General features: G+C 35.9%; 2 protein-coding genes across 3 annotated transcripts in view; one reads left to right on the plus strand and one right to left on the minus strand.

Annotated features, from left to right (window-relative positions):
* LOC125832533 (PLASMODESMATA CALLOSE-BINDING PROTEIN 3-like) overlaps positions 1-24,625 on the minus strand; it is a 96,730-nt gene that overhangs the window by 60,153 nt on the left and 11,952 nt on the right. The window lies entirely within an intron of this gene.
* On the plus strand, positions 1,676-22,109 carry LOC125832522 (uncharacterized). 2 transcript variants are annotated; one of them, XM_049511690.1, is made up of 10 exons: positions 1,676-1,816; positions 6,290-6,616; positions 6,701-8,575; positions 8,606-9,156; positions 9,246-9,385; positions 9,862-11,736; positions 11,882-11,930; positions 12,016-12,260; positions 12,950-13,057; positions 21,463-22,109. In XM_049511690.1, the coding sequence occupies exons 2-10, from the start codon at positions 6,427-6,429 to the stop codon at positions 21,692-21,694; spliced, it is 5,265 nt and encodes a 1,754-aa protein (XP_049367647.1). In that variant the 5' UTR covers positions 1,676-1,816; positions 6,290-6,426; the 3' UTR covers positions 21,695-22,109. The 2 variants fall into 2 exon arrangements, with proteins under 2 accessions (XP_049367647.1, XP_049367646.1); XM_049511689.1 differs by having other exon boundaries at positions 6,701-9,156.

Genomic DNA, 24,625 nt, shown 5'->3' on the forward strand with positions numbered 1-24,625 from the left:
CCACATAGTCAATTGATTGAAAAAAAATACCTGCAATCATTAATTATGTTTAAAATATTGGTGATATCCACTAATAGTCTAACTATTTTTATAGCATCAAGATTAATGTGTATATTTGACCTGTATTGCTCGTGCATAAACTTCAAATTTTGAAAAAAAATATCAAATATTAATATAGTCTATTGTACATATAGAATTCTTTTTCCATTGTTTATTGGAATTGCTTATAATTTTTCTTATACTATATTTTTACTCTTTTGATCTTATTTTTTTATTAATGTTCAAATTATAATAATTTATTAAAGAAAATTCTATATGTTTTTTGAAAAAATTATTGAAAGCAATTAAATTCACGATAATAATACTATAACACTAATTGACAAATGACCTCAACATTTGATTGAAGATACATGAGAGAGCAAAATGTTATGATTGAAAGTTCTTCGAATACGTTACGTGGTGAATGAGATAAGAAGTTTTCTAAGCAGTCCAGATGGTAAATTTTCAAATTTATAAGTTAAAATAATCATTAAAAGTATTAATATAAATCATCCTCCACTAAAAGAATATTAATAAATTAAATAGAACGTTCAAGTCTCTCCCACATTGAGTAGCATTAGGATATTAAAATAAAAAGGTTAGAAAAAAGGTATTACTTGTTTCATTAAACATAGAATACACATGTTAGAATTAAGATTTTAAAGATTACAATTGATGGAAGCCTACCATATGAGCATAGCTAGAAGAAAGTCATTACCTTATTATGAACATTTAATGCCCAAATTCAACCACAATTTAATTAATCACTTTGAATATTTTGAGCAAGTAATAATAATAATTTTTAATAGTGTTTTTATCGAAGCTAACACAACGATTTAGGCAATTTTTTTGAATGTAACTTTGAATTTTTATAAAAATTATAAAAGACATTAAAGTAAAACTATAAATATATTTGTTAATATCAACAACAAAAATCTGTAAATCAGATTATCATAGAGGACCTTGAATCATTTTGCATAGTTATAAATATAACACTAGTCAAGGTTGATTCCATAAATTGATATGAGTACCTTGGCTATTTTTCAGATTAAAGTTCATTTGGATTGACTTAGTTTAAGTGTTTTTAAGTTAAGATAATTTTAAATTTTTTTTAGAATGTTTGGATAAAATAAAAAATATTTAAAAACACTTATTTTTAAGTTAAACTGCTAAAAATAAATCAAAGGTCATAAATTAAAAATACAAACTTCTGACTTTTGATTTACTAATCAAAAATAAAAAATCGATCCAAACACTCTCAATCTATTTTAGTAAAAAATCTAATCAATTCATCATACCAATGTGATTCAGTATATAAAAATTTATACTTATTTAATTATATGTATACTATTTTTTAAAAAAATGTGCAAACACATACTTTATTTTATTTTGATAAATAAATAAAGTATTGAGACAAACATCTGCTACGGGGTACGTTTTAACCATGCACGTGACCTAATGTCCGTTAAGCATATCAACTACCGTTTGGCTTTGGCAGTTAATGAAGGACCAAAGTGCAGCAAAATGGTAAACTTGAAGCATACATTATGCTCAATGGAAATATTCAAGGACCCAGTTAAACTATCCCTTGCATTTTAGGGACTATTTCAGTTAAAATCTTATTTCGATTACTTTATCTCTCTACGGGCTCTTCCATTTCTCTCTCGCTCTTTCTCTCTAACAGCACCGCAATATCTATCGCCGATTCAAAACCCTAGAATTCCGATAACCGAACGGCCGATTCCGAGCTCCATTGGCTAATAGACTCGACATTTAGGTAAGTTTTGTTAACAATTTTCTTCAATATCTTATGACGAGCCCTAATTTTCTCCATATCTGTGAAAATGCACTGTTTTTAGTTGGACTCGATTTTTTCTGGTTATTGTCTTTTTCCTTCCCGAGTACAGTGAATTAGACAGCTTTTCCTATCAGCTTTGTTCTTGATTGAGTAAATCTATGTATTATGATGCTAGCTGAGTATTTTTCAGATACCGCATACAGTTGTTTAAAAATGATGTCTTTTTATACTTAAATTCTCTAACCTACAATTTAGAATTTTTATATGTTTTTTGTGCAGACTGTGATGAGCAAGATTGTTCCAAATGAGTGCAATGTGAGTGTATGATTAGCACTAATCTGTAGGTTTAAGTGGGAATCAAGTATTAGATCCATCTTTGGAACTTCTTTTGATAGCTTAAAGATGGTTACTTTTCCAGAAATTCTGTTATACTTTGACATCCATAATACTTATCATTTCAAAGAACAAAAGGTGCTAAAAACTGTTTGCTAATGTTTCCACCAAACGTAGCTGTCTCCTGGGAATATTATTGTCGAAATGACTTGGCTATTCGTTTCTGAGTTAATTTTCTATCAAGTTTATCAACTGAAACTAGAAGTATGTATTCTGGCTATGTAAAGTTTCTCAGGTGACAATAGAATGTTGACTATTGTCGCTTTTGTCACTAGGAATAGATTACAAGTGAACTACTGCCAAGTTTATTGAATTAAGGGTCAAAAGCCACCTTTCGATAAAATAATTGTACTTCTGTAGTTCTGTAAAAGGAAAACCCTATATACAGGGATATGACAAAGTTATCTTTTACAGAAGTATAAACATTTTTTTACAATGGTGGTGTTTGGGCCATATTGCACACATCATGAATATTCCACGGCGTACTTGCTACCACCAACACTGTACCGGGTAGCTCTGTCCATCGAGGAATAGGGAGATGGAAAAAAATCACCTACAGTTTTTCGTCTCCGATGGGATTTTTGCTGTCTCCAATGGTTTTCATCCACCCTATTGACTGCTAGGACACACCCTGGGGCTTTGGGTGCAAAGAAGAGCAACCTGTTGTTCATGCTAGTATGGTTTCAAAAGTTTTCAAAGTAAACAAGGAAGTTCGATGAGTATGTACCAAGTTTTTGTCAACCCTACTAAAAGCTATTGGAAATTTTCCACGGAAGTGCCAAGTCTCGCACTCCCTATTGTTGGGTAAATCCTACATCCTGCCTATGGCAAGGCCTACGAGGGGCTGGGTGGCCCGGGTCAGAGTTATGATCGAACATGACGCTTGCTTGGTGGACTTAGTTAAGAAATAAAGTTGCACCTTTTGCTATAAGCTATAACTGTTGGCATAATGGTAAGCACTTCATCCTAACAAGTGATATCAGGGCCAAGGTCGTGGATTCGATTCCTAAGAGCTACATTCTGCATGAGGCAGGTGTTGGGAGGGGATTGTTGGGTAATGTCAACATCCTGCCTGTGGCAAGGCCCACGAGGGGTTGGGTGGCCCGTGTCGGAGTCATGATCAAACATGACTCTTTTCTGGTGGACTTAGTTAAGAAATAATTTTGCACCTTTGCTATAAGCTATAACTTTTGGCATGATGGTAAGCACTTGATCCTAACATCTCCTCCTTAGAGTCCAACTCAAGATCACATTGGAATCTACTATCTGGTTGAGTGCTTGATTTAGTTTAGCAGCTGTTAAAACATGAACCTCACAACATTGTCTTCCTTATGAACTTGTGACTTTGCTGCGTCTTTTGTATTACTTAGTTCTTCATTTAGATCTTTTGTCATTGAATTATTCAGCATCTGGTTATTGCTGTTGGTGGGATGAAATTTCAGATTTGCCATTTCTTATCAATGATTCATTATGGGATACACTTTCACTTTGTCCTACTTCCATACGTATTTGTCAAGGCACCTTAGCAAAATACTGATTTGTGTTGATTTTGGTGTCAACCCTAGTTAATATGGACATTTTTACTCTTAACTTCTGTGTTTCCTTCTCTAAATCCCAAGAAAAAACATGAAAATAGATAGTTCCTCACAAAGCACCACCTCTGCAAATCAGGAACCAGATTTGCATTTGCCGTCATCTTTGAATTTCGCCTTCATATGATCCTTTGATGGCTTCAAGTCATTCATTTTTTATCCCCTAAATGGGATATCAGTCGGCTAGTTTAGGATGATAGTTGTTTTGTGGTATCTCAGATCTAGTGGAATAAAGACCATGCTTTTTCTTCTTCTTAAGATGATATGTGGTGGATCCTGTGTAACTGTATTGTTAGCGTGAGTAGTTGGGATTGCCTCTTGCTGATAGTTCTTCCATACAATTCTAGTTAAACAAGTTATATTACTATGGTGGCTCAAGTGTCAAGTGTCAACAGGGCCGAATGAAAAAAGTAAGCTACTCAACCACCACAATATGGAATAAGTTGCAATTACTGTTTAGCATTATAAATTCAAATAGGTTTATTCCCGGTAAACTTTTCACAGATTAAGAAGGTGATCTAAATGGTTTGCAGTAGAGATGAGTTGTTGCAGGAGTGAAGATAGTTGAAAGGGCAACAATGAATGAGTTGTAGGGTCTTGATGAGAGGTAGCACCTTATGATGAGAGCAGTATAGTGTGATGTTCTAATTGTGATTAGGGATTTGACTTCCTTATAAGGCAAAATAAAGCGGTCACATGAGCAATAATTTTATAATGTTAAGTCATTAAATTTACTGGGACCACATGACCATGTTAAACAAGAACAAGCATCACAAATTTATTAATCACGAGGATTAGTTTTCAACTTGACCTGTGATGTGTTCTGTAGGTGTCCTGATGTATGCCACTAGTTTGCATAGGGACATTTTGAGATCATGTGAAGAAATGCATTCTTTACTAAGCTAGTCAAGCTAATGCTCCTGAAACCAACATGCTAGTCCTTCCATTGTATGGAATTGTAGATCTAACTCCAAAGGAAAGTAAGCATTGATTTGTAAGTTAGGTCCAAGTTTTGATTCCCCACTACAGCCATATTGAGAGAATTTATCCTATCAATCCTGATGTCCTGCCTTTGACTGTGTCTGGAAGAGTTTCTAGTCTTTGGCAGGCAAAATCTATCTCGAAGACGCAACAGACAATTATTATTATGCCTTAATCTCAAACTTGTTGGTTTGACTATACTAGTCAACAGTAACCACTTACCCCTTTAAGCTCGTTCAATTCTGATTCTCAATGTCACACTTGACCATGCGATGACATAGAACTCTTAACTGATTAAATACACTATGTCAAATACCAAACTATGTAAGTGGACCAATAATGTCTAAACCTTATTTGCTTCATTGTGCTCTGTTTTTCACTTTATTATCCATTTATTGATTTCTAGAGGATGTAGGTTATTAGGACAATATTGCTCCATGTATTTTTAGGGTTACATCGTCCTCTTTTAACATCTTCAATCATCATTTTTTATAACACTAAGAGACGGTGCATTTGAATGTTTGCATTAGATATGGTCTGCCCTTTCAGGCAACCTTCTATTTTTTCCTCTGTATGTGTGCCACTGGCATCTTTTGTTTTTTTGAAAAAGTTTGGGCATAAAAACCCGTATACATGAGGTATACCAAAAAGTAGAGACCTACATAGAAATATGGTTCTCCAAGAACAATACCCAGTTGTCAATACAAAGAAGAACTTCTTGGTGCACCAAAAACAAATAAGGGGTAAAATGCTACTTCCTAATCTTAAAAGATTCATTTCTATCCCTTCAAAGACTCTCATATTTGTTGCTCTCTGAATAATTCACATAAGTGCAAATGGAGCCACGTTCCGTGCCCCGTGTGTTCTCTTCTATCTACCACAATTCCGATTGAAATCTTGTGTCTTTGTTAGACGTAACTTTGTGAACGTATCATCTGATTATTGCTAAAATATAACCCCCCCCCCCCCCCCCCCCACACACACACACACACACGCACACACAAAAAAAAAAAAAAAAAAAAAAAAGAGAAAAGAATAATAGTTGTTGCACATATTTCCATCTCTTCCCTTTGTGTGGTACACTGGGGGAGAGGATATTTTTTTCTTTTGAAAAGTTGCCTTGAAATTTAGATGGTCTATTGCTCTTGGTAGTCTCATTTAAATGCTTTATATTGATTAAATCTTGGATCATTTCCAATTCTTCTTTCTTTTGTTTATATCATGTCTTCTTTTTCATCCGTTTAGGTTGTTTCTTTGATTTGTGCGGAAGGTTAGTGTTGAGCTTCAATACCTGCACTTATTCCTTATGATTTATCTTCTTGTAGTTTATATAGCTTATGCATGTAAGTAGTTCATCAATGCTAATGCTCCATTCTTGCATCAGACCACTTTTTCATCTGAAATAATATCACGAAGAACCTGACAATGTGGCACTTACAACATGATTTTGCAACTCTTAATTAAAACTTGAATGATCTTCTTGCAGGAGTTTCAAGACAGACAGCTCAAAATAGTTATCCAAAGTGACTATGTATATGTTCCGAGTAGTACATTGATTGTAATGCCAAGTATTAGAAGATTCAGTTGCAAAATTTTACAGTCAAAGGTTCTGGAGAATCATCTATGCCTGGCAATGAATTTGGAGATAGTGTTCACAATTTTTTTGCACAAGACAGCTTGTCACAAGTACAACATAATTCCCCGGTAGCAGACATCAATTGGCCAACTTCAAGGGGCAATATGTGGGCTGGAAATCAGAGACAAATAGGTGTACTGAGTTCCAACACGAAAAATTACAATTTGCAGAACTCTGGTAATTTAACATGTCTAGTGCTCTCTAAATTATTATTTGCTTGCTGAATGGCCGTGTTTGATCTTTTACTTTTCCTGCATGCAGACGCTGGGAGAGGAATAAGCAGTTATCCATTCAATGGGCAGCATGGTTTAAATTTTACACAGCCAATTCCGAGGCCCGAGTTTGGTAAAAGTCAGTCACAGAGCCAGCAGCCAAATTTGAATGGCTACATGTATGGTAATCAGTTTTACCAGACAAGGCAGGATGAAACAAACTTTCCTGCTGTGGATACTAGTTCTGATCAACGTAATATAGCCTCAGGAGGCTCATCTTTTTTTGAGTCACAGCAATGGTTGGGTCCTGAGTTGCAGACAGGAGTATCTGTTAGATCAGAACCTTCGGATAGTCCTGTCAGTGGCAATCTTTTTGGTGGTCAGCAAATCTCTCATCAGCAATCAAACATGCTGCATTCTTTGCAGCGCCAGCAGTCTGGGATTAACGACATGCAGCAATTTCAACAGCAGGTTATGTTCATGAAGATGCAGCAAGAACTTCAGAGACAACAACAAATTCAACTGGAAGCAAGGCAACAAAATACATTGAATCAAGTTTCTTCCTCTCCTAAGGTAGCATCTGATGTCCATTCCTCTGCACTAGTTAATGGCACTGCGAATTCTGGTGCATTAAATCATTCCTGGGCAAATGAGCTTGGCAACACAAACTGGTCACAGCGTGGTTCTCTAGTACTTCAAGGGTCCTCCAGTGGACTCATTCCCACCAATAATGGCCAAGCACAAGACTTAATGGGTTTGATTCCTCAACAGATTGATCAATCTCTATATGGAGTTCCTGTTTCTAGTTCAAGACCATCTCTAAACCAATTTTCACAAGGGGTGACAGATAAGCAAGCAGTGCAGCAAATGCCAACTTTTAATAGTTCATTTCCAGTTAATCAATATACTCCATTAGCAGATCAAGTCAGTGGGCAGGACGGGATTTTCCTCTCTAGACAGAGACTCCAAGTTGATAATGTATTTGGAGATGCTCCAAGCCATGCTCTATCTAGTCCAATGGATGTGGGAAACCTTCAGCAAGTTGATAGCATGCAAAATGTGTCAGCTCTACACGAATTTCGTGGCAGACTGGATATAGCTGTTTCTCCAGAAACCGCACAAGAGGAAGCAGCAAAGGGAGCTTCTCCCTCACAGAATGAAGTTGGATTAGATCCTACAGAAGAACGAATTTTATTTGGTTCAGGTGATAATATATGGGCCGCCTTTGGCAAGAGCCCTATGAGCGGTGAAGGTGGTAATCCTTTTGATGGTGCTGAATTGCTTGATGGGACTCCATCTATCCAAGGTGGTACTTGGAGTGCTCTTATGCAGTCTGCTGTTGCAGAAACTTCTAGCAGTGATGTTGGTCTACCGGAGCAGTGGACTGGTTTAAATATTCATGGTACTGAAATTCCTTCCGCGAGTCCCAACTTGACATACAACAGTGAGAGTCATAAAGCAACTTATGCCGAAGACAACTTGCTCCAAGCCTCATCGTTGAATTCTGTTTCTGTTCATTCCTCTGGTAGCCCCGATATGAGAAATAGCTATCACAATGTTCAGGGACGGAGGTTTCCATTTGAGCCAGGCAAGAGTCTGCAATCAGATTCTTCTCAGAGACTTGTGCAGTCATCAGACGAAAGAAATAAGTGGTCTAAGTTAGGTCAATCACAAATGTTGGGTGCTGAAGGATGCCAGATGGTTGAGAAGACTTCAAATCTTGACAGGGAAATGACTTCAAAACACATTTCTAGTAATTTGGCACCCGAGCTTGGTGGAGCTAAGGAACAATACCATAAATCAGCTGGTTGGAGTGTTCTTGAATCAGCAATGCCCTCTGGAGATGCAGTAGATTACAATCAGAAGAAGTTCATTCAAGGTGAAGTTGTTCATAGGGGCGCGGGATGGAATTCTAATCCTGGCAGTAATACTACTGTTACTATGGCACCCACAGAATCATCTGTGGGTAGTCCCCAGGCAAATTCTGAGGTCTTTGGCTTGCATAATTCTGCTGCAATACCAAACTCAAGTACTATGACGAGTGGCAAGGAAACCAGTCAGTTCTTCAAAAATAATCATCAATCTAGTTATTGGAAGAACGCTGATCAGTTGGTAAAATCTAGTATCAGCAAAGGGGAGGTCTTACAGCATCATGTTTCTGAGGACAACCAGTTTTTGCACTCATCTCAGGATATTGACGACAAAGAGGGTAAAATGCATGAGATGGAGAACAGCGATAAACAGGAGAACTCAAATGACAGCCATCGCTCTAACTTATCCCCTCATTCTTCTACTGGTGATGTTAGGGAAAATGTAATGTCAGATGCTAGGGATTCAAGGTTTCTGCCTACTGGGAAGCATAAGTTGTCTAATGAGGTTGGCCGGAGAAATTCTTGGGCTAACAAGTTTCAGCATCATCCTATAGGAAACGTGGATAAGGATGTGGCCCACTATGGACAGTCTCCGTTGGCTCAGGTTCCTAATATTGAGACAGATTTGGCAAAGGTGTTATTTCTGATAGATTATAATATAATTATGTTAATTTCTATAAACCTTTGGTCAGTAATTAAAGGAGAATGTGTCCTAATTTACAGGTGCGTGCATCTGATGAGCTGACTGACAGAAAAGGCTATGGGGTGCACTCTGGTGGCGGCTTTCCTGGCGGTGCATCCAATATGTCTACACTGATAAATAGATCTATTGGGCTCCCTCCAAATACGGCTCCAAAATCTAGGTTGTCAATTGAGTTTTCTCATAACTTAGAAAGGCCCGTCTGGCAGGAAATATTTTTTTCAGTACTCAAATACTGAAATAGTTATATCCAAGTTGAAGTTTGGCTAGAAGTTTTGGGTTTCAAGTGGAATATTTTTTGAACTTACATGAAATAATTAGTAGGTTAAGTTGTATTTCAAGTGACGTTTCACCTTAGAAATCTTCAAGTTTGAGAAATTTTCTTTTTCTAAATGAAATTTATGTCCAAACAGAACTCCGACTTCCACAAACCTTTTTTCAACTTGAATTTCAAACACTATTTTTCAAATTTCGACTCAAATATTGCCCATGCACATGCTTTGTTAATTTCCTAGGTACACAGTAATGGCTTAAATAAGTTATCTGCTATAGCTTTAGATGGTTCTTTGGAACATTCATCTGTAATCTTTTAATTCAGGCTGTACAGATCTGATGCTTTGACTGGTTTTCTCATTGCAGTCCAGACATGCTACAACTTCTTCAGAAGATGGACCCATCGAGAGAGCGTGGTTCTACGGCTCACTTCAACAGTTATGAACATAAAGCATCGTCTGATGTTCCTGAAGCCGAAAATTCTGATGGATCTGCTGGACACCTCTGGCGAGGTCAGTCTTCTGCCTCTCAAGGTTTTGGTCTTCAACTTGGCCCTCCATCACAGCAGATCTCAGTCCAAACCCATCTCTTGTCATCTCAAGGTCCTATCGAAGCAGTTGCAAGCCATTCTGTTGCTGAGATTAGAGAGAAAAGTCGGGGGCAGATGCTCCGTCCCCATCAGACTCAATCCTCGCCTTCCTCTTCTGATCTCTTACAGCAAGAGTCGCAGCATAACACATCTAGAGTTCCAGGAAGTACAATTAAAGAAACTGCTACGCACACCATGTCTGGGAACTTTTCTTCAGCATTTGAATCAGCTTCTGGTCATACCTACTTGAGAAATCCGCTTCAAAATCCCCACATGGTTAGGGCTAGTGGGAAAGATTCAACAAATCAGTCCATTGGTGTATCTTTTGATGAAGATGCTTCCCATCCAACAGAAAGAGGAGATTCTGGCAGAGGACCATTGTCGGATGGGGCTGGCAATATATCGTATAGCCCAGCGCTCTCTACAGGAAAGTCTCAGTTAAGTAATGCCAATGGACCCCATGGAAGCGTCTCCACTAATCGACCTTCGTCCAAGGAGCCAGTGCCAGCTTCCCCATCTTTTTTAATGCCTGGGATATCTCTGCAGGATTCATCTTCCAAGAAGTTAACTAATATGCGGACCAACTTTCCACCACCACCGCACCTTTTTAGTAGTCAGTATTGCAAGGATGCTTCTCATATTCCCCAGCTGAATCAGATGAATATTATGGAGTCATCATTATCTGCTCCAGAGAGGCAAGGTGATCAAGATGCCAATAAAGGAGGGACTTTCATGTCTGAGCTTGGTAGTGGTTCAGTGAATTCTCTGCATTCTGTCGAGGGGGAAGAACTGGGAGAAAAGGAGAACATTTCTGAACCAGTACCTATGGTAAATGTGAACTTAGTGCAGGAGATGGATGATTCACAGGGTAGAGAATCTATTGTCAAGAATCTCCACGAATCTGCCTCTATGCAGAGAGATATTGAAGCCTTTGGCCGATCACTGAAACCAAATAGCTTTCCTAATCAAAGTTATTCCTTACTAAGCCAAATGTGGACCATGAAAAACACGGAGACTGACCCAAGCAATATGAACTTCAAAAGAATGATGGTACCAGACAGCAGTGCAGCTACTCAGCAAGTTCCGTCTGCTGATTCTAGAATGCTAAACTACGCTGGGCCAGATGATTTGCAGGGAAGTCTATCATTTCAACATGGAGGAAGGATGACTCCTCACGATTTTGCATTTCGACAGGATGAATCTCAGATTGGCTCTCATAACAGCAATACTAGTTCTATTATGCCTGAGCAAACTCAGATTAGTCCACATATGGCACCATCATGGTTCAATCAGTATGGAAGCTTCAAAAACGGGCAGATGTTACAGATGTATGATGTACACAGAGCTGCTGCCATGAAGACAGCAGAACAACCTTTCACTCCTGCGAAGTCTACCAGTGGTTTGTATGCTTTTAACTCTATTCAGCATGTAATCCATGCAACTGCTGATAGAAGTCAAATTGGTAATCTTGGGCAAAGATCAGCTGCCAACTCTGCTGGAACTGAGCATTTTTCTTCTCTACAAACGTTGCCCATGAGTATTGATCAGCAGAATCCAATCATGAAGCCCAAAAAGCGGAAACGTTCTACATATGAATTCACTCCTTGGTACAAAGAAATTTCTCTGGATCTATGGAGCGATCAGACAATCAGGTTGTTATTGTGCAACAACTTTGATAGATCCCTTTGCCTTGAAGCAATTTGGCTGCTTCTGTTATTCCATCTGTTGTTTTCACTTTGGTTATTATGTTATTTCCAACATCATGTTTGTTGATGCATGTTAATTTTCCTTTGGCAGCCTGTCGGATATAGAGTGGGCCAAAGCAGTTAATAGGCTTACTGATAAGGTGTCTTGATTTGTCTTCTATAATCATCTTATTTGGTATTTGGTTGGCATTTCATTTCTGACATCCTATATTCGTCTGATTACAGGTTAAAGAAATTGATTCTATTGATGATGGGCCACCAAGGCTTAAAGCTAGAAGAAGGCTTATGTTGACCACTCAGCTTGTGCAGCAACTATTTTATCCTCCACCTGCAGCAATTCTATTTGCTGATGCTAAATCGGAGTATGAGAGTGTGGCTTACTCCATTTCCCGATTGACATTGGGGGATGCATGCAGCATGGTCTCTTGCTCGAATGCTGATACCAATATGCCTCATGATGGCAAAGAACTGTAAGTTATACTTATTCCCCACATAGATAGCAACTTGAAGCTTGAACGAAGTGAAATTCCTCTCTTTATGAGATTATCTTGGGTCAAGAGAGACTCTTCTGCAAGCAGCCAAGTAAACAAGTTACTTTATAGGGTATCTTGATTTTCCAAACATGCTTCCATGGTAATAATCACAGTTGTTATTCTGCAGTGTGAATAAGGGTCTAACTGTTTCAGCTTCTTCCCCACATAGATAGCACCTTAAGGCTTGAACAAAGTGAAATTCCTTTCTTTATGAGATTATCTTGGGTCAAGACAGCCTCTTTTGCTAGCAGCCAAGTAAAGCTGCTTTATAGGGTATCTTGATTTTCCAAATATGCTTCCATGGCCAATTAATAATCTGCTGGGAAGATTGATTCAAGATCTTGTATGCTGCATTGTCCTTGTAACTGCCACTGTTATGCCTCTGCCACCACAATGTATCCACCCCCTCTGTAAACCTTTAAAGTCTTCCATCTGCTTACTGAATTCAGTCAACCTAACTACCTCCCAATCATTCAATATTCTCCTTATTAGAAGTTCCCTGCCTTGAGACGTCCACATTTCAGCTGCTTTTTTTTGTTGATGCTCTAGTTATTAGTTGAGATTGATTAATTTGCATCTACAAATTGGTTGCTGAGGTCCTGATAATTTGTTTGATGTATTACTAGTCTTCTTGACAAGTGCAAGGCATCTGAGAGAAATGATAGACATCACTTCGGCAGAGCTATGGAGGAGTTAATGGGAAAAGCTAGGAAGTTAGAAAGTGACTTTGTGAGGTAAATGGTTCATGTTTGTTTATGCTTACCTTTTATTTTATGCTAATAAATGCAACTTCCATCCCTAAAATTATTCGTATATACTACATGCACACCTATACATTTATTTTTTGGTAGTGGTGGGAGGGAAAGAAAAATAGTTGAAGGAATCAAGCCATGTAAGAAATCAGGGATGTCTTTCCTTGTGGCATTTGAATAGGTTCTAATAGAAGATAAGTTCAGTATTCACTAGATATTTTTTGAAGTTGATTACATTTGAGCTTGGTCGTTTTATTTACGCTGATGTTTTCTCATTTTCACCTCTATATTTGGAGGTGTCTGTAATATGATTAGAAATAGTTTGCCTGGTTAAAGCAGAACTGCACAAAATGCTGAAGTCTGGTTTGATTTCAGCTTTACTAGTCTTTGGGTACGTGCTTTATTATGCTTCCAATTATCGGATTATTTTGCTTTAGTTATTATTATTTTGAATGCTTTGTTATGCTTTCATTTCCGTTGCTTCTTTTCCTTGACTGCATTGGACTGTTTTTCCTTGAGCCGAGGGTCTAGCATAAACAGCCTCTCTACACCCTCTCTAGATCACACTTTGTGGACTACACTGGTTATGTTGTGTGTATGTGTAATTCTACTATCAATAAATAACTTTTAAATTTGAAAACTAAAACAAATAGCAACCAAATAGAGAAATATTTATAGAGGAGAAAAAATTGAAGATGTTATGTGAAACAATGATGAATTAGATATTGAAAAGTGGATTTGTTAGTTCTTAGAAATCCTAGTTCTCTAAGAACTAAGAGAGTGTAAAACAAACTTTCAATAACGTTAGTAGTGATTAATGATTACTACACATCGTAAAGACATTCAAATACGAATAAAATTTATATAAGGTAAAATCTTAATTAGTTTTAAATCCTAAATAGTAGGACTTTCTACATATAGATCAGATGAAGAAAGATTATTAATAGGAATTTTTTAGTTCAATTTCAAAGTCCCAAGTATTAGAAAAATAATTAAGTTATAAATTCGTTCAATGTGAACCTATTTGAAAGGGTAAAAAAGGCGAACGACAGTTCATTAAGAGACTTTGTGCTTTTAATATAACGTTTGCGTGCCTCACACGTGTAGCCTAGCAATTATTGTAAATTTTATATTTAACTCTTAACAATCTTCTAATATACAACAACATACCCAGTGGAATCCCACTAAGTGGGTTTGGGGAGGGTAGAGTGTAAGCAAACCGTACCACTACCTCATGGAGGTAGAGAGATTGTTTTTGAAAGACTCTTGGCAAGTACATCCATAACAATCTTTTAATATATAATGCATAATTTAGAATATTTGCTTAAATTATAAATAAGTGTTAAAGCTTACAAAAAGTGTGATCTTTCTAGTTTCCCATGTTATTTTTTTTTTTGAAATTGGTAACTTTTTATATTCCTCAGCATTAAGGGCTATGCTGGCCACCTCCAAAAAAAGTCTGTTTACAACAAAAGGAAAAGACTAAAAAGAAATACTTACAGAGATCCTATGAAGTCCACTAATTGGAACTCCTCTTCTATATCCTGTTCTTTACACCAAAAACCTAAAGTAGTAATTACTTTCCATTTGATCTTCTGTATTGTACACTCCTTTCCTTCAAAAATTCTCTGATTCCTTTCTTTCCATATAATCCACCATATACATGCTGGAACTGTTCTCCACCATCTTTTCTGACTTTTGCTGCCTCCCCTTTTGATCCAGCAGCTAAGAAGGTCAGAGGTGTGTTCAGGCATAGTCCAATATTCATTGGCTATGCTTGTAAACAGAGCCCACACCTGAGCAGTTACCTTACAGTGCATGAATAAGTGTTTGTTAGTCTCCAGAGCTTCTTTACAAAGGAGGCATCTGGATACTATGTTGATGCCCCTCTTCTGCATTGCCTCATGAGTCAAACATTTTTTCCTAGCAACCAAACAAGTGAAACACTTCACCTTGGCAGGAGCCACACTTTTCCATATTGTGTTCCAAGGTCCAATGGATCTTCCTGCACATCTTTTAAGTCCCCAGTTGTATAATCTATTCACTGAAAATACCCCATCTTTGTGATGTCCCCATGCTAATCTGTCTGGCTCTAGAGTAGTACCTGGGAATCCACCAATCAAGCCCAAACACTCCACCATTCCATCAATCTCCCAGTCATTTAGCAGTCTTCTAAATATTATATTCCAACCTTGTGGTGACCACATCTCCTCTATCTTGCTGTTGGTATTTGTGCATATTGAGAAAAGAATAGGGAACAAGTCCCTCAAAATCCCATTTCCACACCAATCATCTAGCCAGAACTTTGTTTTGTCTCCTCTACCCACCACAATTTTTGAGTTGTTCTTTAGACTCTCCCAAAGGTTTCTGATGGTCCTCCACACCCCAACTCCATAAGTTTCATTAACTTCACTAGTGCACCAGAAATCCTCTTGCCCATATTTGTGGTTTATTATCTCTTTCCATAGAGCCTGCTTCTCCTGATTATATCTCCACAACCATTTTGAGAGGAGGCTCATGTTATGAACTTTTAAATTTCTCACTCCCAGCCCCCCATTTTCCTTGCTTTGTTGTACTACAGGCCATTTCACCAGGTTGAATCCCTTTTCTATCTTGTTCCCTTGCCATAAGAAGTTCCTTCTGAGTGCATCTAAAACCTTCACTATGCTACTAGGAATAGGAAAAAGGGACATCACATAAGTGGGTAAAGAATCCAGAACTGAGTTAATTAATGTAACTCTACCTCCCAGAGATAGGTATTGAGATTTCCATATAGCCAATTTCTTCTCTGTTTTCTCAATAATGCCATCCCAAATTTTTCCTGCTTTGTGCTCAGAACCCAATTCCCATGTTATTTCTCTTTCAATTAATTAATTCTCATTTTTCACTAAAATAAGCAAATTATAACAAATAAGATTGGTTATACTTCTATAATATAGAATGAAGACTCATAAACCTAGTGCAGTTGTGGCACGAAATTTAGTTTCCAACGGTGAATTATTTTGGTGTCATTTTTTATATTATGTATATTTATGACAAAAATTGAGGACTCCTCTCAATCAGTGTTTTGGACGGCGAAAGGCGACAAGCCTCTGCTTCATTGCTAGAGGTGAGACACTCGCCTTTTTGAAGTGAGGCGCCAATCAATACAATTTTTTTTAAAAAATATTTCATTGCATATATAAATAACCCAAAATCCCAATAGCAATAACAGATGAGCAAATAATTACAGTATTAATTAGTATTAATTCGAAAGAAATAGAAGGATTAGATTTTTTTATTTTTAAAATTGGGCAGATAGCAGAAAATTCAAAACAGAGTATAAAGAACAAAATATAAGAACAGAGAAATGATAAGTTGTGCACAATGCACTGAACTGGTTAAGAGCCGCGAAAGAAAAAGTTAGAAGAGAGGAAGAAAGTGTCTCGAAGTAGGGGAGAAAGAAGACGTACCTTTTGCCAAAGCTGAAGTGGAAGAAGAGAGTTGCAGTTTGTGGCTTTGTGCAATTAAGCCCTAATATTGCCTTTCTTTTAAATTGATGTTAGTTTATTTTCTTTAAAAAACATAAGGCGGGGGTGTAAATGATTTTAACCCATTTATGAATATATGAAGTTTAATTAATTCCAAAGTCCTAAATATTTATAAATTATCAAGTGACATTATTATCATCCTGTATGAAAATTCCTTTTGAATGGTAAAAAGTTCGATCAACATTTCATGTAAGAGCTTCATGCTTTTAAATAATGCTTTAAATCTTTAATATGATATTTTAATTAAATATGTTAACGAACTATATAAATAATAGAGAAGAAATTAAAAGTTGTATTAATGTACTCCCTCCATTTCAATTTGTTTGTCTGGTTGTGATTTGACACATTTTAAGAGTAGAGTAGAGTTTTGAATCTTGTGGTCTTAAACTAAAGATATGTATAATGTACCAAAATTCCCTTAAATTTTGTGGTCTTAAACATGCCAATTTGGAAAGTTGAAATTGTGGAGTTATTAAAACAAGACAAACAAATTAAAACGAAAGGAGTAATATTTTTTCACAAGTTAAGTTTTCAAGAAAATAAGTACCAAGTATATCAACACAATCAAACATATACTATAGAAATTTGAATAAATAGTTGTGTGTTGTAATCCCTTGTTTCCTGAAATGAAGTATTTGAAAGAAATAATCATCATAGAAATACATTAAGAAAATCTAAGAAATGTAAAATACTGTATTTTTTCAATTGAAGGAGAAAATTACTTCAAATTGAAGTGGCAGAGTCATAGTTTACCTATAAGATTAATTAACAATATTGTAAAGTGAATCGTGAATGATAGATATTTTAGCTCGGGTAGGATAAGTCTTTTTTTTTTTTTTGAGGGGGTGTGTGTGTTGGGTATTATGTTTTATGTAAATTAGATTAGTATTTGCATTTTTTGTGAGATCTATTTCTTTTGTTAGTGGACTTGATTTGGTAGTCATCAATTATATCTTGATTGATTTTAACTTTGTAAATAGTAGTTTAAATATGGAAAGGTTTAGTGAGCAATATTTTAGTTAGTAGTAAACTAAGTTGCTCGGACTCTCCACTTATGGTGCTGTTCCCGTGTCAACATGACATGGGTGTGGGATCCGTGTTCGATTTGGTCAACTAACTTTGGGTACTTTTACCAAAATCGATGAGGAAAGTCTAGACAATTTTAATGAGTTCTTTAATCAATACAAAAGCTAAGGTGAAATTGCAGAAAATGTACTCCCTCCGTTCCATTTTATGTGAGGTAGTTTGACTTGTCATGAAGTTTAAGATAGAATAGAAGACTTTTAAAACTTGTTCCAAAATGAATGATAGAAATGTGTGTGACTGTAATCATTTATTAAGGGTAAAATAAACATTTTATAGTTAAATTGTTACTTGATATAGAAATGTGTCATTCTTTTTTAGACTGACTAAAAAGGAAAGTAAGTCACATAAATTGGGACAGAGGGAGTATAACCTTTTATATAGAAATTTCTATGTCACTTCTTTTCTTTTAATTTCCTTCCAAGATTCTCCTCAAGTTCTCCACATAATATCTCATAATTTAGGTTTAATACTCTATTTTTAGATATTTTAATTATTTTTAGGCGAATCCCTGCACCCATATCCATATATGGATCTATATCCCCGAATCTTAAAAATTTAATCATGAAAGATCCAACCTCTAGATCCGCACCTGTATCGGACACCCGCTTCCGAGTCCAAGCAACTTAGGTTGTAAATATTAAATTGCTTATATAGTTCAAATAAGGAAAAGTTTGTTAAAAATAATTAATTTTAAGTCCTATGTATTAGAGAAATAGTTAAATGACTACTTTGTCTAGTGTGAAAGCAATTTTTAAAGGCTAGAAAAGCAAACACCATTTAGCTAAGAGACTTCGTGCTTTTAAATCTACTAGTTTCTCGCCACTTGCATATGCCTAGGCATGTAGTTCATCCTATTGTAAAATAATATCTATATAATTAAATAAAATTTTGAGTAAATAATTACACCTCAAAAACAAAGTACAAGTTTTTATCAACGATTAAGGTGATTTGTCGTATGGAGACTTGGTTGAGATTAAGATAATTGGATATTGGTTAAATCTATGAAGATAAACAATCAAAGCTTAATTTGATAAATATGTTTTTTCCTTTTATTTAAGGTTTATGGAAGTTGCATTGCTGAAATGTAAGGAAATACCTACGCTTACAATACTTCTGCTCAACTTCTTGTTAAATGACAAACAAAATAGAAGCATCTTTTAATCACATTTTGCAATTATCAATGATTAATAACAGACACATGTCGTGTGAAACACTTCAACTTCTCAAACCAAAACTTCTTTCAACACATTATATATTTTCTTAAAATAGAAGGCATTAAAAGTCACACGATTAATCCTCTAATCGAGTATATATGTGAATATAGAAAATTTACCTTGTTGAACTTATAACTTGAATTTATTTCTTTGACAATACTTTATAGAGTAATACTTTTCAACTCAACTAATAAAGAAGCAAAAAAACATGTAGCACATTCTATTCAATAAATTTGATAATTAATGTCAAAGAGGCAGGAAAAAGGGAGTTGATGGTATGGTAAGCACCACTCACCTTCAACTCGAAGGTTGTGAGTTCGAGTCACCAAGGGAGCAAAAAGGGTGGGAGTTCCTGGGGAGGGGTAAAAAAAATTGCCAAAGAGGCACAACCAATGACTCAAAGCTTAATTTTTTTTTTATGAAAAGGAAAACCCGTAGCCGCTATCCTTTGAGTGCGCATAGGGTAAGCCCGGTAGTTGCTCGGATGGTAAACACCCCTCACTTCTAATCCGAAGGTTGTGAGTTCGAGTCACCAAGGGATTAAAAATGGTGGGAGTCTCTAGGGAGGGGTGTGAAAAGGCACAACCAACGACTCAAAGCTTATTTTTTTTATGACAAGAGAAACCCGCAACCGCTATCCATTGGGTGCGCACAGGGTAAACCCCGCTTCTATGCTATTAATAGCTTGCAAACCACACTGGAGAGGTAACCTTCACTAGGCAAGCCCAATGCGACGAAAAGCTTAATTATAACATGATATCAATCCCATCTTATTCATTTAGTTTTGGACATCCAATATATAAATCGATACGTTTGACAAAATATAAGTGAACTAAATATAGAACTAAGCACAAACTAAAAAGAACAATATTACAAAAACCAAATGAGGAAGATAATTGATGACCTCTAACCCGATCACATATATACACCTCTATAAAGTACAAAGTTGCTTCCCATAAAACAAAAATAATCAATAATAATAAAGACCTTCTCCCTCTTTCCCAATTTCAGTGTCTCACTTTTGTTTTTGTTATGTCCCAAAAAGTATGTCTCTTTCTATATTTAGTAAATTTTCCAATTCCAACATTTTAGCGAGCAAGTTTAAGTCCACAAGATTTAAAAGTCTCCTTTTATTTCTTAAACTTTGTGTCCAATCAATTTAAGACACTTAAATTGGGATGGAGGGAGTAAAACTAGTATCATTCATGGAATGATTGAAATACTTGGGAAAAGTGATGAACAGCAAAATAGAAAAAAGCAATTGAAAAGGTAGTTCATATACATATATAGAAAAATATATATAGGAGCGACGCTATAACATCTTTGAAGTTTAACGTCCATCTCTAAACATTTGTAATGATAAGCAAAACTGACATATTAATTGGTTAAAAACCGAGATCATGTTGTACATGTTGATAAGTTGCTTAGGGATCATCCCCATCCTGTCAACCATCAAGTAAAAATAACCCGTAACCAATATTCATTTAATGTTGCACAAATCAAAGAAGAATAATATGTAGAACACAGTGAAAAAACAGGGAAAATGATCAAATTAAAGCAGAATGTGAGGAAAAAATAAGGTGAAGACTTGCAACCCATATCTCTAATTAACAATTGTCGTGCAACTTATATACTGTAGCTTTCTCCCCTCCGTGGTCAAATTTTAATCTGGTTCATATAATTTGTGAAAACATTCAAGGTCCAACATAGTCAAAACAGAAATTTTGATGTTGGGCTTGTGAAATCTGGAGAAATCAAACAAAGCTTCTCTGGAAGAGGGACATCATTTTAAGATTGAAGTATAGCATTGTTTTCTACCGCATTCAATTTTTTTCATTTCCTTTATATGTTTTGACATGCAAATTTTGTTATATAGATCAGTCTTAACCAAGGAACTTTTGGGCAAAACGATTAACTTCAATAGTTTTGTGTTTGAATGGTTGTTTGTTCAAAAGAGTACGAAACTTGGTCGGGGGAGCTCGTAGCTGTAGTTTTTTTTTCTTTTGTTTAAGTAAGTGTATTAGGTTTTTAAGATTAGAGGGGCATTTAAGTAATTTAACTTTTCAAGTTAGGGATTCATGCCTTTAATATAAAAAATATACGTAGATATTGATATAGATTATCAGCTAGATCTAAATTAAAAGGACAAGGACACATGGAGGTTTACTTAGACTTGGAAATCACATCTTCTCTAATGATTTAGCACATCTTTGAAAATTGAAAGATGTGGGTAACAGATCTTTTTATCATCATAACCGCCTTTTCTCACTTCACGAAATGAAGAAATTGGGCTAATTTGGACAAAATCTTCGAGAGAGTGCATATTTGCTATGCCTTACACTTCTTCAATCACAGTATGTGCATGAAGCTATCTAGTCTGTTCTGAGAAAATCAACACTGCCTTTTTTTTTAATTAGCAACTCTGCTGCTGTCCTTATATCTGCTTCCATAAATGCTTCCTATTAATATAAGTAGTTCATTGTATCTTTGATGTGTTACTGATTAGGACACTTGTCAATTCACATGGTTTTGATTGTGCTGCCACTATATGGTGCAGTTTGGACAAGAGAGCGTCTCTATTAGACGTGATAGTGGAAGGACAAGATCTGGAGAAGTTCTCAGTCTTCTATCGATTTGCAAGGTTTCATGGTCGGGGGCAATCCAGTGGTGCTGAGTCATCTTCAACAGATGCTTCTGCACATAGCCATAAACCTTTTCTGCAAAGATACGTATCTGCGTTCCCAATGCCTCAAAATCTCCCTGATAGGGTACAATGTCTTTCACTATGATCATTGATTTAGTTAATATTTTTTCCGCATTCTCGTCATCAGTCCACTAGCTCCACATCCCTTGGAAGTTTTGTTGCTAATTATGTACTGGCACTAGCAGCAGCAGAAATAGAGCCACATAAAGACAATTGCAGAAAGAACTGTCTCTAAATTGCTACCTCGAATGCAATATAGGCAGTCCAATTTTTGCATGTAGGCCAATTATATCTATTGTCAAGAAATGTTGTTCGTTCCATGTGTCTCTCTCCATAGTTAGAGATAGAGAGATGTCCATATGTAGTTAGTTCAGTGTTGTGAATGTAATGGTAATTGTTTAAGGTCAGGTTGTAGTGTACTTGAATTTCACATCTTCTAGGTAAATATATTATGCCTAGGCTTATCTTAGTAGGTAAATATGAATGTCAGCTTTGCGAAACTGTTTGTGTTGCCTGTTTGTACCTTTTTGATACTTGGAACCCCCCTCTCCTGCGGACCCTGCAAAGAAGGGATTTCTTTATACCAGTAGAATTCCTTAACAGCCGTTGGCAACGTCAATGCCTGGGTTTTCTCTGGTCACTCCTGCTTCAGGCAAGGAATGGTCACACATCAAGCCAGGCTTTGAAATTTACATGGTATGAATGGGAAGAGATTTTTGACACGTTTGACTTAACATTTTGTTGTGCGTGGTTGCTTACAGAACGCCAAAGGCGTATAAAAGGACTTGAGATATCGAGCATTTTAGGTCAATCTCTATCTCCATTTTACTTAAAATGACACTCCTGGAGAGTATTTTGCTCATCTCAATCTCTATCTCCATTTTACTTAACGTGAACTGTTCATAATGTTATTAACTGTTTGATTTACCAGAAATCAGGTTGCTGCATGACGACATTTTTTTTAGATGCGTGTGTTGGTGCCTTAGTAATGGAATGATTCATCGCCCAAATAGCAGGTTTTGGGATAACTACTTGGCACCAGTCCATTTTTAAATGGCTGGGTTTAAATGGGCGGGTCACTTAAACAAGTTGGACGGGCCATGTGTATGGTTTAAATTTTTGTTTTAAACGGTTAATAAGGAAGTTTGTTTAAAATTTTACTCTAAGTTGGTTAATTGCAGAGTGTGTGTTTAAATAATTGGCTTAAATCCAGCATCAAATAGCACAATGTTTTGCAGGAAGAGTTTGAAAAATTAGTACATGCGTAACTAATGCAATGTTAGTTGCACAATGTATAGTTTATCGCAGGAGAAATATAATTGTTGCTTATGGTCTATGGTACCAGATGAAATTAAGTCAGAATTTATGAATTATTTTGCTGGGTAACAATCCCTCGAGGCATTTTAACCCATGATGTGATTATTGAGGTGCTAAATCGACTTCGTTGATCTTTGTCGTACTTTTGAATTGTTGACTGGAGTCATTTCATATCGGATTCTCGATCAATTATGATGTTCAAGCATACTTTCTACTACATTCAGAAGCAAAATTTTATTACGGAGTTTCCTTCTCTGTAAGATTGTAGGCGCGACGAAATATATTATTAGCATGTGGACAAAGGAAGACACGCAAAACTTGTGACAACTTGGTATGAAGTTTGTTTTGTATTTTACAATTGCTCACTCCCTTGAAAATGAAAAATTGAACTAAAAACAGTTTATTGAAATTAATTTCTCTACCTTGCATGAATAAGGTTTGCATATACATTACCCACTTCAAACTTTACTTGTGGGATTATATATGGGATATGGCATTTTCACCTTTTAAGGACATGTTTTCACTAATGATGCAATCTTATTTAAGCCTCATTTAGAGGGTGTTTGGATTGGCTTAAAAGTTGGTCAAACCTACTTTTAAGTCAGATTTTGACTTCTGGAAGTGTTTGATAAATATAAAACATAACTTAAAATAAATAAAAAATGACTTAAAATAAGTTGAGAAGTGTTTGGCAAGGTCAAGAATGACTTAAAAATAAGTCAAAAATCAAAAGTAGATCTTCCTCTACTTTCTATTTTTTGACTTAAAAGTCATTTTAATTTGACTTTTTATTTTTTGACTTAAAAGTCATTTTAATTTGACTTTTTATTTTTGATTTAAAAATTACTTTTTAAGTCAATCCAAATGGACCTTTACTAAGAGGCTAGTTCTTTGTTGTTATATTGCCCCTCGAATCTTTCATTAGTCCCTTTCTGGATTTCGTTTGAATTAAAATAATAATTTTTATTTTTTTTAAAAAAAAGGTTACAAGTATTTTGGTATGTCAAAAGACATGTATAAAATTTAGAGTAACTTTCATATATAGCAAACACAAAATTCATATTTGTATGCTATAGCAAAATTTGCATAATTGCGCCCCATAACAAATATATATATGTATAATTCGCTATACATATACAAAAAAACAGTTGTATAATTCGCTACACATATACAAAAAAAATAGTTGTATAATTCGCTACACATATACAAAGAAAATAGTTGTATAATTCGCTATACATATACAAAAGAAAGCAATTGTATACAAAAGATTAATTGTATAATTTGTGTATGTATAAAATGAGAAAGCGAGAAAGGCAAAAGAAAATTGGGTAGGAAAATATTTGTATTGTATAATTATAAGTGTATAGGACAAAGATATATGTATTTGCATGTGTATATACAATTTTCTCTCGCTTTATACAAACAAAAGCGCAATTTATACATTTCGTTTCTGTTTGTATAAGCGAGAGAGGCGAGGGTGGCGAGCGAGATTTGGGAGAGTGGCGAGCGAGATCTGGGAGAGGGGAACGAAAATATATGTATATATACAATTTCCTCTCGCTTTATACACACACAAACGCATTTTATACATTTGTGTTTGTATAAAAGCGAGAGAGGCGAGCGAGACTGCCATCATACGAGAGTAGCGAGCGAGATTCCACCAGGGAAAGTGGCGAAAATAACAATAGTTTGCTATAGG

This window comes from Solanum verrucosum, unplaced genomic scaffold (assembly GCF_900185275.1).
Source record: "Solanum verrucosum unplaced genomic scaffold, falcon-dt-bn FXZP01000009.1, whole genome shotgun sequence".
Lineage (NCBI taxonomy): Eukaryota > Viridiplantae > Streptophyta > Magnoliopsida > Solanales > Solanaceae > Solanum > Solanum verrucosum.